This window comes from Marmota monax, unplaced genomic scaffold, assembly GCF_021218885.2.
Source record: "Marmota monax isolate L192 unplaced genomic scaffold, Marmota_monax_Labrador192_F-V1.1 WCK01_AAM20220418_F8-fsc00072, whole genome shotgun sequence".
Classification (NCBI taxonomy): domain Eukaryota; kingdom Metazoa; phylum Chordata; class Mammalia; order Rodentia; family Sciuridae; genus Marmota; species Marmota monax.
The window spans coordinates 9,649,747-9,670,208 of NW_026692356.1; the positions used below are offsets into that span (position 1 = coordinate 9,649,747).

Below are 20,462 nucleotides of genomic sequence, written 5' to 3' on the forward strand. Positions count from 1 at the left end.
CATTATATATTTATAACTCTAAAGATGGAGATTAAAATCTATGAGTTGTTCACATGAATAGCATTTTTGTGGAAAAAAATAAATTGTAATTTCCAAGATGAAGAATAGGGGAGTGGCATTCTAAAAAGTAGTTTTGCAAATCTCTTTGACGTCTGGCTTTATAGAGACTTATGAATGTCTGTACCTAATCTTGTCAAATTTTTGTTTTGAAGTATATGATTATATACATCACACAGACGTGCAGTTGAGAGAAAAGGGAGTTTAAAGGTCCTTTTTTCAAAAAAGTAGACATTCTTCGTTGATGCCACATCAAAATTTGACAAGTGAGGGCTTCTTTTTTTTTATTGGTTGTTCAAAACTTTACATAGCTCTTGACATATCATATTTCATACTTTAGATTCAAGTGGGTTATGAACTCCCATTTTTACCCTGTATACAGATTGCAGAATCACTTCGGTTACACATCCACATTTTTACATAATGCCATATTAGTAACTGTTGTATTCTGCTACCTTTCCTATCCTCTACTATCCCCACTCCCCTCCCCTCCTCTCCCATCTTCTCTCTCTATCCCATCTGCTGTAATTTAATTCTCTCCCTTGTTTTTTTTTCCCTTTCCCCCTCACAACCAAGTGAGGGCTTCTTGAAGGTTACTTGCAACATGGAATCTGAGACCATATCAATGAAATTTTCATACCGCTACATTAAACTCCATTGTGTTCTCCTGCACTTTGAAAGGATATTTTACCTGTGTGTGGTTTTCTAATGCAATGATGCACTGGTCCCTTGGAAAATATTAGTTCACTGGTTCTTCCAATCATCCAGATGTTGAATCATTACACACATAATATAAAAGAATCAGATTCATTAATATCACCACCAATCCCATTAAAAATTTTTCAACTGTTGAAGGGTCTCAAGTTCACAATGGCAATTAAAAAACTTTCCCAATTTTCATTTGTAAGCTCAATTTTATTGACAACAAATACTGTTACTTTCCTTGAAACGAGAAACCTACTTTATCCATTTTTGAGAAAATGTCTTTCAAATACACCTGAGTAACTCTGGCTCATCTGTCAGCTATTCTTTCCAATCAAAGTGAACTTCTACGAAAAGAGCTTACCTGGCCACCCCTGGAATTAATCACAGTAGTATTTTTCTCATGGCAATATTGTATTTCAGTATTCAGCAAAATATTAAAGATGTGCATGTGAGAGTTGAAATGTAGTAAATGAAGTCTTACTGCTTCTCCTACTACATTCTCAAGTAAAGCTGGCTTTTTTGTTTTTAAATGAGACAATGTGGCCATGCAGAATATAATGACTCATTGCAAAGGAGCCTTGATTGATGCTAAGGCACTGGCTGTTAACACTCCATTGCTTTTGATTTCAGTGCAAATCAACACAGAGGAAAAAGCCAAACCACTGCTGTTATTATGAAATAGTTTGGACTCCTAATTTCTCGGAAAGGGTCTTGAGACAACCTGTACCTCCAAAGATCCACAGAGCACATGTCATACTATTTCCTGTGACCCTGGTGGAACAGGAGTGACCGAGAGCTGCCATGGTAATCTTGACAAAGCCACCTACCAGCCTATGCACATGTCCATCTTTTCCCTCCAACTTACATATTCACACCTAATGCAATAGCTATGGATTCACTGAGTACTTGGAACAATCACTCTTATTTCTGTTGTCTCCATAGATGGCTAGACAATGAGCAAGTTGGCATCTTGGACTGGAATCTAGATTGTCCATTTCCTGTACTCCCAGGGGGCATCCCATCCTGTTCTCTTGCGGTCATCACCGACTTGGTCTTTGATCTCTTGGTCTGAAAAAGGGACTGACCAGCCTAGAAGTCTTTCAGCACAGGAAAGTATGAAGATGCACTTGTTGAAAGAGCTTATCTTTGCCCACCTTTCACCAAAGCATTTCACGTCCATTTGCCAAGCTAACATCTCCATCTGCACATTTCATCAGCACCTCTTGGTCCTCATGCTGCACCAAATCTGCTTCCCCTCCAATCTTCCTATCCCTTTAAATAACAATTCACTCAACTGTTCATAGCTAAATCCTAGCTAGATTCATACTTACTTCTTCCCTTCCTTTTGTACTTTATATATATTCCTATTTCATATCCAGTGAAAGTGTGTCCCAATGCACCCACCGTACCAAACCATCATCTCGAGGCAGGACTCGTTAACAGCCTCACAACTGGTTTCCTTTTTGTGTTGTAATTCAATGCATCATGTCATTTCCTGCTCACAGCCCTATATTGGCATCTCTTTGGACCTCAAATGAAATCCAAACTCCCTAGGGTGACCATCTTAACCTCTCATGATCCTTTCCTTCCTTCTTTGCTGTCAAATATCATTAACCTCCATCACTATGTTCCAGATACCAGCCTGCTTTCTGCTCCTTGAACACTCCCGTTCTGATTCCAACTTTAGCATCTTTGTAGGAGCTGCTCCAGCTACCTGGACATTTGGCTCCCAACGTTCAAGTGGCTGGTCCTTCTTGTCACATCAGCCAAAAATTAAATGTCTCCCTCCATGTGAGCCTAACCTCCTTCTCTACCTATCATTTGTTTTATTTGTTCTTTTATTTCCTTCATAGCTCATCACTCCTAACTTTAACTTGCTCATTTGTCTGCTTTTTTTTTTTTATCTTTTTCTTCCCATCTAAGTTTCTCACAAGGCAAGGCTGATTCTGACTTCTTCTCAAGCCCTCTGGAGGTACAAGAGGCTCTCTGCCCAGCAGATGCCAATTATTATTTGCTGAATGAATAAAGCATATGTGGGTCACTTTGTCATGAAAGTGCAACTTTGCTTCCAGCTGTGTGACAAGGATTATCAGAATCTTATCTTTCCTTGAAGTTATTGTTCAAAAAACTCCCTGGAGTGCCTCAAATGTTCTTTTGCCCAAATGCCATTTTATTTGCTTTGTGTTGTCTGTCATTTCTTCCCCTATGGTTCTCAAGTTTGCCATGTGGCTCCATGGTGACAAATGACCTCTCTGTTGGTTCCTGGGCGCAGCTGCCACAGTTGCTCCACATCTGTAGACATGTCTTCACAGCTTCTCCTATTTCACTTCTCTGCAAGGATGCGAGAAAGTCCCCACCCCCAGCACTCCATTTGTGCTGCTCTGAGGAGTGGACTCTGCTGCCTGCTGACCCTGTAGTCACATGACACTTTCGCCTGCCTATCTGGTTATTATGGTCCTCGCCCAGGGACTCTGGCAGGGATTCCCTAAGGAGAGGCCAGGCCCAGTTGAAGTGATAAGTGCTGGCAGGACTTAGGGTGAGGTGAGGCTTCTCTCCTTAGTAAGGAAAGAGATGCAGACACAAAGTTGAGTTTGAAAGTTAGGAGGATTGTCCAACCGGTGGAGGGACAAGGCAGAGAGACAATGTGGGGGATTCAGAATGGAAAGTGGGAAGAGGGTCCCAGGAAGATGGTTGCACCTTCTGGGCACGGCTGATGGCACTTTGTCAGGACCTCAAGCTTTCTCTACGTTTGGGTGGGTTCTCTGGTGGCTGAGGGGTTAGCTGGAAACCATGCAAGTGGAAGAATTAAGAAACAATCTCTCAGCCTCTCTGGCTCTTGACCACACATCCTAAAGTAAGTTCCTTAGCTTTTTCTTGTCTTGGGCTGACTTCTCACTTCTTATCTGTGGCCTGTCAAAACTTGGGTACTGGGGCACTTTACCACTGAGCTACATCTCCAGTCCTTTTTATTTTTTGTTTGGAGGCAGGGTCATGCTAAGTTGCTAAGGGTCTTGCTAAGTTCAGCATCAAAAATTTTTACCAGTGACTTTCCATCATGACCACTCTATAAATCTAGAAGAGACAAGGCATAGCTGAATTTTTAGGGGTAGATGGCTTATATTGTTGATATGGGATCTTTGCAATGCACATTCTAAGCTGCAAGAACGATGGTACAGACAACAAGATGGAAGACATAATGGTGAGTATTTGATGTGAGGTGTCCCCAGAAGCTCATGTGTGAGACAGTGCAAGAAACCTTAGGGGTAGCCCGGTGTGGTAGCGCATGCCTGTAATCGTAGCAGCTCGGAGTTTGGGACAGGAAGATCGTGAGTTCAAAGCCAGCTGCAGTAACTTTTCTGAGGCCCTAAGCAACTCGGAAAGACTGTGTCTCTAAATAAAATACAAAAAAGGGCTGGGGATGTGGCTCAGTGGTTAAGGGCCCCTGGTTAATCTCCATTACCAAATAAATAGATAAATGAATAAATAAATAAATAAAGCAGCTGCCCCACCCTGTGCCACAGGGTCCCATTTTGTAGCTGCTGTCTGCTGAGGTCAGCTGCTGAGCTGCTCCGAGCTCCTCAGTCAGTGCCTGGCACAGCATGAGGGGCATGAGAGTAGTTTGTGCTTAACTCCTGAGAGCAAAAAGTTCCATTAAATCAGGAGCAGTTGGTCACCACCAAACAAAAGCAAATTACTAGCACTCTCATAGAAAAACCACCAAGTAAGTACCAATCTATTCTTTTTTTCTTAATTTCCTGGGAGAGGGCTGTTTCTTATGACGTATGCTGGGGTTGGAGTTTTCCCAGGGAGTTCACCCGGAGCTCCCTCAGTGCCCACTCCAGTGCTGGGGTGGGGTAAGCAGCATCAGGGAAGGGAGTGAGGACAGAGAAAGCGAGGTCAGAAGAGGGAGAAGTGGCTGGTCCTGGGGGTTTCATGGATCTGACCCCACCAGCCTATCAAACTTGATGTCTGGTATTCTGAAAAAAAAAATTGAAATATTAAATGGGGTGATGTTACCGAGGGACTAGGGCCACATCTACCTTTGATAATTGGCTCAACAGGGTCATCTGTACTTTAAGCCCCCACAACCAAAGGTGAGATAATAATTGTCTCCAAGAGAACATGTTGATCCCTGAGGCGTATGAAGTGCACTAAAAGGCAGGAAGACCTTTTGTTCCAAGTTCCAAGCCTTTGAAGTTTACGATTGTGATGAAAGTCTTCGCATTTAATAGGAGAGGTGTGTTCGCGTGTGTGCACGTGGGTATGAGAGCTGTGCACACGTGTGGATTAAGCTTGTGAGAATGTGTTGCCTGCTGGTAAGCCTGTGGTGTGTGTAGAGAGCAGGGGCATTAGGGCATGAATTCAAGCCCTGGATGGGGGATTTGAAAGAGGCCCAATTGTTTGGCAAGGTGTGTCCCCCATTTTACCAGCACCAACTCTGGCCCTTTTATTCCAGTGGTTTTCAACCATATAATTTGGAATCCTGGGATTCTGCAGAAGTCCTTCAAGAGGTACTCAGGGGCAAGGAAGGTCAGGGGCAGGGAACACTCCTTCTCACCATCTGCAACCAATCAGCTCTGTTCTAACTACGTACATATGAGGCAAGTTGCAACTCTTGGGGCTCAGAGTCCTCATCAGGGCAAAATAATAGTACCCAGGTCAGAGGGGAAAATGGATTGAGCCATTAAAAAGTCTCAGAAGAGCAGCTGAGCCTCTAGCATAGTAAGAACTCAAGGAATATTTTTTTAAAAATTTTTTTGAACTCAAGGAATATTAACTATTACTTTATAAATACCAGGGATATATTTTTATGTAAAAAATGACTTCCATAGGGCCTTACTCTCGAGATCTCATCCTCTTGGCTTCCCAGAGGACTCACTCCAACTGCCATCACATTGAGGGTTAGGGCTCTGGCATGTGAATTTTGTAGGGGACACAATTCAGTCTGTAACTCCCACAGAAAACCTTTTGGCATTTCTGTGCATCTTTTCTGCAATTGTAAAATGAAGAGAGCAGACTGCTCTGACTTCCTGTCTGAAAGAAGATAGAGGTGATCAAAGGGGCCCCACCCAAGGCTGAGCCAGGCGTGCTGACAAGAGGCCAGACTTGATGATTCAGGGAAGGGATGCCCTTGGAACGTGGCGCTTGCTGAGGAGTGGAAGGGGCAGGGAGTGTGGGGGTGGGTGGCTCAGGAGAACAGTCAAGTGCAAGGACAGCAGCACTCAGGGAAGAGAGGGAACCGGGGTGCGCTGAGCTCTGAGCTTTCTTTCTGCACTTTGGCCAAAGATAGCGTGTGATGGAGCTTCAGAAGTATGGAGAGAGAGCTTCATGGATGAGGAACAAACAAAACATGATGAAGAATTAGAGTTAAAGAAGCCAAAAAGGGTCAGGGGAAGAGAGAGGGCTGCAACCTACCCTTCTGGAGGGAAGAGGAGGAGGAGGCCAAGGCCTGAATGAGGAAAGAAGAGAGGTCATACACTGCCTCTCGGAGGGGAGCAAGCAATGGCTGCTGAGAGCAAGCAATGTGCATGGGGAACTTTTAGATTCCAAGATGGGTCCAGGTACCGAGCAGAAGGCAGCAAAACCCTGGAAATGAGAGGTCTCCTATGTGCTTCAAAAGAGAAAGTGGGCCTGTAATCCCAGCTGCTCAGGAGGCTGAGGCAGGAGGATCCCAAGTTCAAAGCCAGCCTCAGCAAAAGCGAGGCACTAAGCAACTCAGTGAGATCCTGTCTCTAAATAAAGTACAAAATAAGGCTAGGGATGTGGCTCAGTGGTCAAGTGCCCCTGAGTTCAATCCCTGGTAACTACCCCGTCCCCACCCCCACAAAAAAAAAAAAAAAAAAAAAAAAAGAGAACGTAGATTCTGTTTTGCAGAATGGATTGAGAGAAACAGCAACAACAAAGATCTTAAAATGTTGTCAGGATTTTGCATTTCACTCATTCTTTTACCTGCTCAACCACACACCAAATATCCTTCATTGGATTGGTGTATACTGGGGACTCCTGGAAGCACCTTCCTTCCTGACTGAGGACACCAAGATGGTTTCAACAAATTTCCCACTGGCAAGGAGGTCAGGAGCTAATTATGCACACTATGAGTGAATACTATGGGTACACAGAAGTTAGGGGACTAATGCTCTGGAGGAATCAGGAAAGGCCTCCTCTAGAGGAACCCCTATTTGAGCTCCATGAATATGCTAACAGATCAGCATTTGTGGAGTCTCCATGCTTTTGCTGGAAGGGTCTCTACTTTGAGCTCTAGAAAGCAGCCTGCTTTGGCTGTCTGTGAAGTGGGTTTGTGAGTAGCTTCTGACCTCCCCACTTGACAGTAAAGGCAGAAGTGGCCTTCTCTTTGCAGAAAGAAGACCCTAGTGCCATCTTCATCTGAGATGGATATGGAAGATGTACCACAGGTAAAGGCTGGGTTTGGCCTTTTAATGTGGACAGCCCCTCCCCATGCCCCACTGCCTTTTATTAATTAAACAAATAGGTACTTGTAAATTTATGGATCCTATATGTGTAAAGTACACCTTGAGGAAAGAATTTTCACATGCATCTAATAAGAAAATATTACAGTTTGAGGAAATAAACAATGACTGTGAATCCAAATATTTAGAATCCATTTAGAGGGCTCAAGTTGTAGAAACTTATTTCACTGTAAGTAATAACAGCTTGGAAAGTACTTAAAGAAGGGAAATGGTCTAGTATAAATCATAGGATTTGTGGGGAAGAAAAGAGCATGTGTAACATGTAAAAGCAAAACATCTGTCCTTTCTGATCATCTGATCTTCATAGAATGGGGCCCATGTATGGGAAAAGGGTATGGATCGGGTGGTGGTAGGGAGGAGGAGACAGACTCCCCCCAGAATGGAAGGCTATTAAAACTATAATAAAAGTGAGGATCAAGGAAGGAGAAAAGCTCTATTCTGTTTTCAAGATGCCAAAAAGTGTTCAGATAGTTTTTTTTTTTTTTAAACAAAGAAAGCTCTTAAAAAAGACAAGTGAGACACTAGGGTCTGTTGGTTCTTTGTCTTGTGAATTCAAAGAATGAGATTCATGGACACGAAGGGTGAGAGCAAAAAAGCAAGATTTATTAAAGTAATATAAAGAAAGCAGAGGGATTCCAAGGAGGGTTGGTGATGGGTGGCTGTTCTGTAGGGATTGACGTAAGAGTAGAGGGGAGTTAGGTGACCTTAAAGACCATAGGATAGAGAATTTAAAGAAGTGGGTCTGTGGGGCCAGTCACACCAGGGCACCTGGTGTCCATCCTGTCCAATCAGGATGTGGATCACATGCCTTTGCCTCAGGGACTTGGCTCGAGTTTCCTGTGTATACTTTCAGGCTTGGATGGAGTCACTGGTCACTCTCTATTTCATTTGTGAATTCCTGGGGCAAGGAGGTGGGACCCTTAGCTCTGTCTGCCTCACACATTTCTATCTCCCAGACATTAAAAAAAAATGAAGACATTAGACCAAAAATAAGGATAAAGAATCAAAGATCAAATACAGAGATCTTTAATTAGCAGAGGCTAAATTACCAGGGAAGAGAAGGGAACTTCTTGTCAGCAAGAATCAGAGGTCAGCTTATTATAGAATGTTCCAGAAGATACTGGTAAACTTAAATACCAACAGCTTTAGGTGATGCTGAAAGGACATTGCAAATGATAGAGTTCTTGATGAAATTGTTCCTAAGAATTGCATAAAAAGGTATTTAAAACCTTCTATGTACAAAGTACCTTTACCAGATGACTGGCTTTAAATTTTGAAACTGACTAAGCAGTTAAGTGAGTTGCTAAAGCCACATAATGGGTGAGAGGCAGAGAGACTACATGGCTACCTCCCCAGTCACACCCTGTGATCCTGCCATCACTTGGCAGCCACCTCCCATGGACCCCTGACCAGTGCCAGGGCCTGATTAAAACTGATTATGCGTGTGCTTTTTCACTAGTGTGCACATGATAAAGTGACAGTGATGGTGCTTCTGGGCAAGAAAGCCTCGCTGCCAAGTCCTATCAACTCTCCAAGGGTCGTTTTGGCTATCTTCAGTACCTTAGGCAGGAAGCCAAGCTAATCAGATAAGGAACAACATGTGTGATGCTGTGGATAGCATATTGAGTTTTGGAATAAGGCAAACCTAGATTCAAAGTCCCGGCTCTATCATGAACTAGTTTTAGTGGCATTGTTGAGCCTTGGTTGCTTCATCTATGAAATAGGGACAAATGGTGAGGACACAATGAGGTCATGCATGAAGCCCTTAGCACAGCACCTGGCACACAGCAACACACCTCCTTCTCAGGTAAATGGGACACCAGTGGAATCTAGGCAATGAGGTGTTGTCAGGCTGGGATGGACATTTAATCAGAGGAGTAGGTGGTGGCTGCTGACACTGTTGAACCCTGGTGCAAAAGGTTTCCAGAAATGTTCCTGCCAAAGGTGCCATGAATACCAGGGTCCATGTCATATAAAGCACAGAGAGAACCTATGACTAGGAGACTTAGGGAAAAGTACAAAGATCCCGCCATCACTTCTTTTCATGACCTAGTTAAAGCAGATACGAAGCTTCAGAACAGGGAAGAGCAACTTCCCCAAAGAAGAAAGCAGGAAGACAAAAGAGAAACTCACAGGTGGCTGGATGGGACTGTGGGAAAGACAGGGAAGGCCAGCCATGGGGACACAGAAAGGGCTCGAGAGCTTTACCATGTGGGGAGAGAAGAGGGGACGTGGCCAACCATGCCAGGGGGACTTCAGATTTTCAGGCCACAGAAACAAACGGCTTCTGAAAGACTGAATTAAGAGGAGAAGCGGGCATAGGCACAGGGCTAGAGCCCATCAGAGAGAGAGAGAGAGAGGGAATGAGAAGAGAAATTAAAGCTAGGGTTGAAGTTCATTTGGATTTGTAAGAAAGTGATATGTCGTGGTTGGGAAAATTTTAGTGGTAGATAAAAATGTCCAAAGGGTCCATGTCTTTTATAATTAAACATTTATTCATCGCTGGAGACATTTAAGACAATCCTGGAAAAATATGTGGGAAAGGCCTGTCATCTTTGGAAGTAGGATGTTAAAGCAACCCAAGACACTGGTGGTCAACCCTGGAAACAAGAAGGGGTTGGGGGTGGAAAGAGGGGATCCAAAGAGCAGTTGGACGTCTGGTCAGGAAGGCACATCCACAGGGTGGTCTGTGTGTGACAAGAACCAAGTAAGTCATGACTCATGTATTTTAATTCCAGCTTCCCCAGAGGGTTTCTCTGTGTTCTTCAGTTTCTCAGTCTTTGAAATGGGGCTAACCACAACTACCATCCTGAAATTGGCCAGTGGAATGAGAGAAAAGAGTCGTTAACAAATGGATATTAAGCAAGTCCATGTGAAATGAGAGACTGTCCACCTGGAAGCATAGTCCTTCTCTTCAACTCACTCATTGCACAGTCAGAAAATCCAAATCACAGAAGGGGCCGAGGGTCTCCTCACAACTGGACCAGCACCGGTCACTTGGAAGAAAGAGTCCCAGTTTGCTATCCATTGTCTTTGCTGCTGAGCTGGGAGCCCCTGTATTGGCTCCACACAGTTCAAGGGCATCCAAACCCTGAGGCTGAAGCAGCTCGGCAGAGGGGAGGCTCTGCTATGGACCTGGTTAGCTTGGTCAGTTTACTTGAGCCCTTGGAGGGCCATCTGTGACAAGACCAGCCCTTCCTGATAGAATGGGTTGCAGGGAGAGTGCCCATCTCTCAGGGACACCTTTGTAGGTACTTTCTGGCATGTGAGGAACACATGTGCCTACTCTCAAGCCTGGTCAGGGAGGCAGGCAGTCCACACAGATTCCATCCCAGGATGCAATAAACTAAATGCCATGGGTGACGGAGGCAGGGAGGGACTAACCAAAAGGGGGATGGGGCTGCTTGTGGCACTGCTTGCATCTGGACGTGGGCTAGGAAAGGAAGGCTTGGAGATGGGGGAGATGTTTCAGTTCCATCTGCTGGGAGAGGACAGGGAGGAGAGGGTGCAGAGGAGCAGTGTGGGGAAGGCAGGAGGGGGAGGGCTCAAGCTGGAGGTGGTAGGTGTTTTGCGGGGGTGATCTTCCTGCTCTCAGACCTCCAAGCAGTTACAGGCTCTGGCCTGGTGGCTAACTGACCACTTGTTGGGACCCATCTTGACCCGACTTCATTCAGCTACAGACAGATGGCCAGACCTGCTGACAAACCTCACTTCCTGTCTCTAGGCAGATATATAGTGTCCTCTTCTCCCCCTCTGTGGGGCTGCCCATCTCTCCCACCATAAACACAGCTCCTCCCAGGGCTGACTGTGCCTGGACCTGCCCTGGCCTGAGTGCCACAGAGACACCCCAGGAGGAAGCATGGCATCCCTGCTGGATGGGCTGGGCTCCTGCAGAACAGGTTTGCTGTGGAAACAGTGCCCAAACAGGCGGCGGGAAGGGCGTGTGCAAGGCCACCTGTCCTGGAACTGGTGCATGGAGAGCCCTCCTGATGAGGGGCACTGAGCTGGGGACTCATCAGGACTCACGCTTCTCCCTCGGGGAATCACCGAGTCCCCTCTCGGGGTGGGCATCGAGCTCTTCTCAGGCTTCAGGGAGAAGATGCTGTCTTCCCAGGTCTCACTGCTCCCACTTAATGAAGCCGATGCCCTTTCTGTTTCTCCCAGGCTAGTGTCCCCAAGGACAAAAACAGAGGAGAGCAAGTGCCACTGGGGAAAGAAGCATTGTCTATGCCAGCCCTGCCCCCTGGGTCCTACAGTTTTAAACAGCTTCTGTCTCCTCTCCTTTCTTATCACACACATTGAGGTCTTTCTCACTCTCCTGGCCCCATTCAGACCCATGAGCATCGCTCCTTGTTTTGTACCATTTGTGTTATAAAAAGCCCAGGAGAGGGCTGACAAATCTGTAAAGCCTCTAAGCTGTCGTTGGTTTCTTGGACGGTCAGCTGGCCCAGCACCCCTTAGCTCCTGCTGGGAGGAAGGAAAGTCTAAAGGGTTGGGCTGAACATGAAAATGGCCAAGTCAAACCTTCACCTTTGTGTGGTGAGCTACGGGCTGCCAAGCGTTGCCACAGCACTTTTCCACTTGATTCTCACAAGGGCCCTCTACTGTATATGGAAAAGGGATTACTGGTCTCTTTTACAGTTGACAGAAACTAAAGCTCAGGGAACTGTCATTTCTCCAAAGGCCCCAAATTAGTAAATTGCAGCCAGCTTACAATGAGTGTTCTGACTGTGGGTTGAGGGTCTCCCTGGGACCCAGGCTTGGCGAGGCCAAGGGAACTTAGCTTCTTGGTCACCTCCCGCTCACACTCTTCTCTTATCCAGGACAGGGCCTGTTTTCGTTCCTTGTGTTTGAACAGCTGGAGATTCAGAAGAATCTTTCCCTGGGGTTGGTCTAGAAATAGAAGAGCAGACCCTGGGAAATGCTCCCCTTTTGGAGGTCCTATGAGTTCTGCCGTGGGCAACCCTGAGGGTAAAGGCGCCTGCCAGCTCCCTGATTTAACTGAACTATTTTTGACTTGTGCTTTTTTGAAAAATGCCTTATCTTGGAGGCCTTCTCTGCCTATGAATGCCCCCTCACACACTGCCTCATCCTAACCAAGTCTCAATGAAGTCACATCAGATGGCAACAAAGCCAATGTAGTGCCATCCCATGCCAGCATGGCACACCTGGAAATGAGTATTTCTCTAAGCCATGCACATGAGTTCCAGGTCCAGGGAGTGTGAAGGGACTGGGGAGTAGACCACTTCCCACACACCTGTGTAGGCCCTAGGTCTTTGCTTCAGCAGGCCAAGAATAGCTAACATAAATGGAACTTCCAAGAGATGCTAAATATTTCCCAGGAAATAATAAAAGGCACCAGATTGGCCTCAGCATCTATGGGGAATTGGTTCCAGGACCCTCACCCCAGGATATCAAAATCCAAGGATGCCCAAATTCCTTATATAAAATAGTATTTGCATATGACCTACCCATCCAACCCTCGAGTACACTTTATCTCTGGATTACTTACAATGTATAATACATTATAAATGATATGTAAACAGTTGCTATCCTGTGTTCTTTAGGGGATAATGTCAAGGAAAAGTCTGTACATGTTCAGGACAGACACAATTTTTAAAAGACAACTTCTATCTGCAGTTGGTTAAAGGCAGAACCCGCAAATGAGAAAAATCAACTGTACATACTTTGTTTACCTTTTCTTTTGTTTATTCTGGGCTTCTAAAATTATTGAAATATATTTCTGGCATTCATCTACTTGCCTTTAGTCATTGAGATCTCAATTCCCCCAAAGGATTTTTGTATATGTGTGTCCCAGCAACGGGTGTGATAATGATAATCCCTCTTTATTCAGTGTTAAAGCTCATGGAAATTTCCAGGCTTCAGAATAAGTCCTAAGGCGAGGGAGTTGAAGAGGGAGGAGGGAAATACTGGGGAATGATACTGGCCACCTTCTATTGTTATATTGTGCGCATGTACGAATATGTAATAACAAATCCCACCATTATGAACAACTGTAATGTACCAATAAAAATATGGGGAAAAAACTCACACAGTCCTGAATCCAGAAATACATCGGCAGCCCCCGCACCACTCTCAGATCAATTGATTTATTACTGTTTCTAGATTAAAGTTGCTGGTTTACAAGCTTGATTGATCTCTTTTATCCTGGAAACTTTGGATTCTACCTTAGGTTCTGCCCTAGCAGTTGGGAATTGAACAGGAACACTGGGCACACTGAGATAAGATCCATGGGAGAGGGACAGGGGGACAATCACCTAGAAAAATCAGAGCAGACCAGGACTTCCTTGTGCATGCCTGACATGCACCATGTGCCCGGTGCTGTGGGACGACAGAACTGAGGGCCGAGTCGATCACTTTCCACCACAAGAGTGACACTCCATCTCACTTGTTCTGAATGATGGGGAAGGAAACATGTGATCCACCTTGGGAGGATTTCCATCCAGGGTGGTCAGTTCTCGTGCTTCAGTTTTCTGGAAATGGGCCTCGCTCAAACACTTCTCACAGAAAGTGCTGAATGACTAGGGCCTGAGTGTGTGTCAGGACTGATGAGTAGGCCCTGGGTCTGGGACACGGAGCAGTGTGTCCTGCCAAGTTCCCAGGTGTGTCAACGACGGTGCGAATGGGGAAGAACTGCTCTCACCAACGAACACGACAAGTCCAGGCCAGACTGTGGGCACTTGCAGCCCTCATCAGCCCCAAGGCTGCCTTCACCTGAGAAAGCAAAGACCCGCTCTGTGAGAGGAGGGCCTCTGCCATTTCCCAGGGGCCCCTGGTGTGACTTTATACTTTGTAGCTCAAGAATCACCCTGTTGGTTGGACAGGGGTCTGCAATGGAACAGTGACCTGCAACTTCTGAGTCCTTACCACGTGAGCATTTCCTGTTGACTGTGTCCATCTGTCCAATCTGTTCGACATTCATGGAGCACACTGTGGTGGGCACTAGCAGGAATACTTCCAACGCTGTCCTTAGTGCCCATGAAATCAGCAATTCTTACCTCTGCTGGAGATGTTCTCAGCCCTTTGAATGGCCACCCTGGCCTGCTGTGAGGATATTTATCTTTTGTCCAGGAAGAGGACAGGCCAGAGGCGATGGAAGACTAGCACGGACCTAGCAGAAAGTTGGTGCAGGATAATTGGGTGACAGGTGATAGTGATGCTTCTATGTCACTGCAGCCAGGCCCTGAGCTAATCCTCCCTGGAAGCTCTTTGATCCCTGCAGTGACCCTATGAGGCAGGGATGGGGCCAGGAAGCACCTTGCCCAGGTGCACAGGGAGGACAATGGGGGAGGCAGGACTTGACCCCACATTGCTACTGAACCACACGATCTTGCTACTAGAGGGGACACTGTGCTGCATTGAGGGGCTGTGGCAGAAGGGGCTGGGAGCTGCCCTCTTGACGGTACACCACACTCATCTACCATTTCTGCTGCTCAGTACCAAGGAAAATCCTGATGGCCCCGAGCTCGTGAAGCTGGTCCCAGGAGTTCTCTCCCATGGTTCACGCCCTGGAGAGGTGCAGTGACTTCACACAGACCTCTCTTCATTTCCCCGTGGGGAGCCAGGCTGTGCCAATACCACAGACTCTGCTCAGGTGCGAGGGTGAAATCAGGTTCCTGCAAGTCACAGGAGCCAAGACCTGTTTGACGGGTTTCTTATGAGTGTTTCACTCACAGGAGCCAAATAATAATGGAACACTGGAGTGTGTATTTGTTCTTGGGGCCAAGCTCATGTGAAGGCAGGACTCAACTTTAGCCGTTTATTCCAAACATCTGAACAAAATGACAACCATCCCAAACGCCTCCTCCCAACACCTGTGTGTACAACCACACACTTAAACACATGCACACATACACACACCCCACACAGTGCACACACATTAGACACATAGGGCACATGTAATCACACACACATATGTATATATATAAACACACTCATATATGCACACTCATGCACAGTGCACACATACATACATAAATGTACACCTACATAGGTGTACATCGGTGTTACATGCACACCTATACACTTGCACACACACAAGCACATATCCACATGCGCAAGTACACGAGTGCACATAGCTATTGCATAGGGCAGTCCCCCTGGCCACAAATGCTCCCCTTCCTGCCCTGGGAGCTCCAGCAGTATTGGAGAGGTTTTCATCCTTCCTCCAATTCCCTCAGAGGTCCTCTTAATTGAAGGGGCACCTTCTCCGCCAGCGCCACTGTCATTCTCTCTGGGCAGAGTCTGTATCTTCACCAGGGGATGACATGTGAAGGGTAGCAGAGGGGACACGTCTTGAGGAAGAGAATCCACCTTTGATACTCAGTCAAGAGGCTCAGGCCTTCCGACACCCCTGCTCTCTCCTCCAACCCCACAACCTTCTCCTTTCTCACCTGGTTCCAGGTGCTGCCTCTCTCACTTGGCCAACATGGCTGGGGATGGATGGATCTGTCTGAGTTTGCTTCTAGAGTAGCCCCAAGGGGACAGGGAGCAAGTGCCAGGTCCCCCTCGCCTTGAGACCCTCACTGCGTGAACAGTATCCCTTCCTTTTATCACACAGGGAGCCTTCAGGAAGCACAGCCTAGTGAATGAACTTGAGCTGGGAAGGAACCCATGGAACTATGTCATCCTTAGGTTTCTACTGCCTCTTCTACACAGCTGGAATGGGCTCTGTGTCTGGGCTTCTGCACGTAAAACAGCTAAAGAAAAGGGCTTGCACAAGCTTACCTCGATTTTAGCACAAAGGCAGTGTTGTCCCCTTTTCTAACACCTACTTTGACCTCTAGTATCAAGCTCTGTAGTGTAGGTTACACATGAATGACTGACCCAAAGTGGAGGGGAGAGTGGGTCCCACTCTTGGAGGCTGAGTCCGCATTATTGACTGCTCACTAACCGAGGCAAGAGTTTGGGTGGGAAGGAGTAAAGAAACCACTTCAGTATTTATATCTGCTCTCAAAAGAGAAAGCATGGGTTTGCAGAGGAAGCAGGATCCAAACATGGCAGACCAAGGATGAAGAAGACAATCAGAAGTCACAGGACTTTTCTTTCTGGTAGCTCCATCTCTTGAATATGAGAGTCAGTAAGAATGATCACCTTGCTGTGCCATGGTGGGTATCAGCTGGATGCTTTTCTGAATGAAGCCCCTGCTGTGCATGGAATGGCATCCTCAACAACCGCAAGGTGGACAAGTCTTGTTTTTTTTAGGTCAAGCAACAAAGGTATGAAAATAGAATTGACAGTGTGTTCCCTCTTGAAGTGGATATCTTCCTGAGGTTTACATCAAGGGTGAGCCAGCTTGTCCTTGAACATATAGGTTCATCACAGAATAATGACACCTTCTGTGGTTCTGAACTTTAAACTTTGATCTTAAGTACTCTCATTAGATATGGTGGGTGTATCATCCTAGTTAATAGGTAAAGATATCGAGATGGAAGTTTCCACATGGGTGACCGACCTGGAACCAGGAACTCGAGTCTTCTATTTGCAAAGTTTGTTTAACAGCCAGGGAATAATAAATAATAAGGCCATAATTATGAAGCATTTGGATTTAATCATGGGTCCTGCTAACAAGAGGAGAAGAAAAGGAAATTTCAAATACTGATGGATATCATGGATATCATCAAATATTCTTTAAAAAAAATAAATAAAGGAGCTGGGTTGAATCTAGTTATTAAAAGTTCCACCCTTCCTGTGTCCTTACCCAGCAGGATGCTTCCGTGTTCTGGTCTCCAGGCTGGAATGATGTCTCCACCTGAAACTGGTTGCCAGTTTTATTGAGAAATTGGTTGCTTAATGTATATTGAGTTCTCAGCACTATTCCGGTAGAGATGAGATAGCAATTCTTGTTCAAAGACTCTTTATAAAAGGAGTTGGGGGACACTTTGCCCAGCTGTAATCCCCCCCTCGGGAGGCTGAAGTTGGAGGATCGCAAGTTCAAAGCCAATCCCAGTAACTTAGCAAGGCCCTAAGCAACTTAGTGAGACCCTGTCTCCAAATAAAATCCTAGTACCAAAAAAAAAAAAAAGTAGTTGGACAACTGTAACATTTCTCTCTCTCTCTCTCTCTCTCTCTCTCTCTCTCTCCCACCCTGGACTCTTGGATGAGGTGGGGGTGGGGGTGCCATGACAAGCAGACAGGGCTGTTTGTCTGGCTACACTTTAGGGAAGGAGAGAATGCTCTATTTGATTGGCTGAACCAGAGGAGAGTAAAGGAGTTTATTCCTTATGGGAGGGGGGGATGAGAATCCATAGAGATCAAGAGGAAACTTCCTTTAGAAAGTCACTGTGGGGAGTCCATGGCAAACCTCCCCTCAGCAGGAGGAAGGACCTGAGGATGGTCCGCCAAGGGCTGAGCTCTTGGTCTAAACCTTGCTGTTCTAGGCAATAGTCAGGGATGAGTTTTTTTTCAGAGGGTGAATCAGATGGAGGGCTCTGGGGTCCCCGATAAGTAACCATGCTTAGTGCTGATGCTCAGCTAAACCAGAGGCAGGCCAAGTCCACACTGCAGTGCCTGTTCTGTTTCCTCCTGCCCCTCAGCATCAGCTGGGCTGGCCTTCTATGGTCAGCCAGTCTCCAGGCGACTCTGTTAAGACTCCAGCCTCCCGGTGTCATCCCCCTGTGAATGGACCACAGCCGCTTCTCCCCAAGGGTATCTACACTGAGAACCTTGAACTTAGCAATGGAAGAGAACTAAAGGGATCACTGAGCTGGATGGCTCTCCTGGCAAGGAGATATAAAAGCCTTTGTCCTGCCTCTGAAATCACACTTCGCACGTTCGTTTGATAAGCAACAGCTTAGCATCAGCTGTGGTTCTAAATGGGACATGGCTCCTTGCTTTCTGGAAGCGAAAAACTTCCCAAAGTGAAGGGAACCCATTTGCTGCTCTAGACCTGTTGTCTGCCCTGGCCTGGGAGCTTGATGAAGCCCAAAGTTTTACCCATGGAGACTCATTTCTCCCACAGACCCCTCTACCAGCCCCATCCCCTGGGGAAAGAGCAGAGAAGAGAGCAGCTCTCCTCCTGGGGACAGCTGTTCTCCTGAAGTAGGCTTCCGCACACCCCTTCCCCTCTCTACCCTCAGTCTCTACAAAATTGGGGAAGCTGTCCTGAACCCATGGGTCCGGGTCTCTGTGAGAATCAGTTGCAAGGGAACTGTGCTCTGAGCAGGTGTCCTTGCGGTGGGGTGGTCTGCCATCAGGGCCAGGAGAGGTCACTAGGCCTGCAATGCCATGCTGCTTCCCACCCAACTCTTCCCATGGGCCCTCCCACTCCAATTCCTGCATTTCTTGTCTATAGCAGGTCTGTCCCTCCCTGGGAGGAGGATCTTGCCTGAGGACAGGTGGAGGGTGGAGAGCCTTTCTCCTCCCTCTGCTCCAGTTGCAGAAAAGGAGGGGGTTCCCACTCTGAGGCAAGGCTGTCCTGCAGCTCTGCCCTCTGACAGACACTGCCTCAGAGCCCAGTGGCTGCTCTGAGCTCGGAACCACGATCCCTGGGAGCAACAGGTTGTCAGCAAACTCAGAGGTGCAGGGCCACAGACATGGCTGAGGAGCTGTCTCAAGAGCAGGTGGCTGAGTACAAGGAGGCCTTCTCCAGATTCGACAAGGATGGGGATGGTGCCATCAACGTCCAGGAGCTGGGTGAAGTGATGCAGATGTTGGGCAAGAAATTATCGGAGGCGGAGCTGAAGGCGCTCATCGCCATGGTAGACACAGATAATGATGGTGTTATCAGCTTCCAAGAGTTCCTGGCAGTGGTGGCCAAAAAGATGAAGGCCTGGGGCAGTGAGGAGGACCTGAGGGCCGCCTTCCGCGCCTTTGACATCAATGGTGACGGCCACATCAGCGTGCAGGAGCTCAAGCAGGCCATGGCCCAGATGGGGGAGCAGCTTTCGCAGGAGGAGCTGGATGCCATGATCCGCGAGGCTGATGTGGACAAGGATGGGCAGGTGAACTATGAGGAGTTTGTGCAGATCCTCACCCAGAAGTAAGGCTCCCCGGGTGCGGGCCTCACCCTGTTGGACTGACTCTGGCCCACTGGCTTCTCTGCCTTCTCTGGGCCCCTGCTTTTGTTGTGGTGCAATAAAGGGAAAATCTGGGTTGGTAGATGGGAAATTCCTCATCCACGAGGAAGACTGTGCTGTCCTTGGTCTGGATGCTGGGCTCTCCGGGGCTGCTCACGAGCTCCTCTCTGCCGCTGAGACCCTGGGCAGAAGGTAGCCTCTTTGAACTGGTCCCTCCCCCTCTCCCTGCAGTGGAACGGGTGTTCCCTACCTCATAGGGCTGTCACAATGGTTTAAATAAAAGGAATGATAAGTCCAGCTGTGTGCTTGGTGTTTGATTGTAAAGTAGACAGTCCAAGGGAAACAAACAGTATATTTGAGATGCTTTTGGGGCTCAGTCCCTCTTTTCACTTGGACCTGGTGGAATACTGGCTTGAGTAAGCCCCATGGTCCACCTCTTGCCTCCCCTGATACCACCAGAAAAGGGAAAGATGGGTGGCTCTACGGGGGTGGGGAGGATGGAGGAAACAGGTGTCATGGCCCTAGGATCTGCCTGGGTGAGGACCAGGCCAAGTCTGAGACCAGGGTGGGCAGCACCACCTATGCCCATCAAGGAAGGATAAGGTCCAATGCATGCAGCCTGTTGGGTTTTAACCTCAAATAAAAAGATGGGTTGTGTCTCTATACATTTGTGTCTGCCTGTGTTTGTGTCTCTGTGTGTGTCTGCAATAAAGGGAAAATCTGTGTATGGTCTGTGTGGATATGTGTGTGTGTGTGTGTGTGTGTGTACCTCTGTGTTTATGCTCATGTCTCTGTGTCTGTGTATGTATTTGCATGTGTCTCTGTGTCTTTGTGTACATGTGTCCTATACCTGAAATACAGGATGCTATAGATATTTTTAAAAGGTGGGTCCTGAAGATGAGACCCTCTTTGCATGAATGGAAGCCAGATGGTCAGGAAGTGGCCGGAAATCAGGGCCCTGTGATGGGAAAAGTGTGGGGAGTGGCCCTGGAGGTGGGGGCCACTTGCCAGTTAGATGACAAGGGCAGAAATCCCAAGCTGAGGTGTTTCCAAGGCTGAGTGCAGGTCTCTGCTGTTCTCTGAGGACCTCCTGGCCTTGGGAGGCTCTGACATTGCTTCTAGAGCTTCTGTCTGAAGAGTGCATCCCAGAGAGGAGTTGGGGAGAGGAAGGATG

At 47.1% G+C, this 20,462-nt stretch overlaps 1 protein-coding gene across 1 annotated transcript; it reads left to right on the plus strand.

The window, feature by feature from the left end:
• The first annotated feature begins 18,654 nt into the window (after window positions 1–18,654).
• Window positions 18,655–19,605, plus strand: LOC124091358 (calmodulin-like). Its single transcript, XM_046442413.2, has one exon. The coding sequence runs from the start codon at window positions 18,806–18,808 to the stop codon at window positions 19,253–19,255; it is 450 nt and encodes a 149-aa protein (XP_046298369.1). The 5' UTR covers window positions 18,655–18,805; the 3' UTR covers window positions 19,256–19,605.
• Window positions 19,606–20,462: the final 857 nt, after the last annotated feature.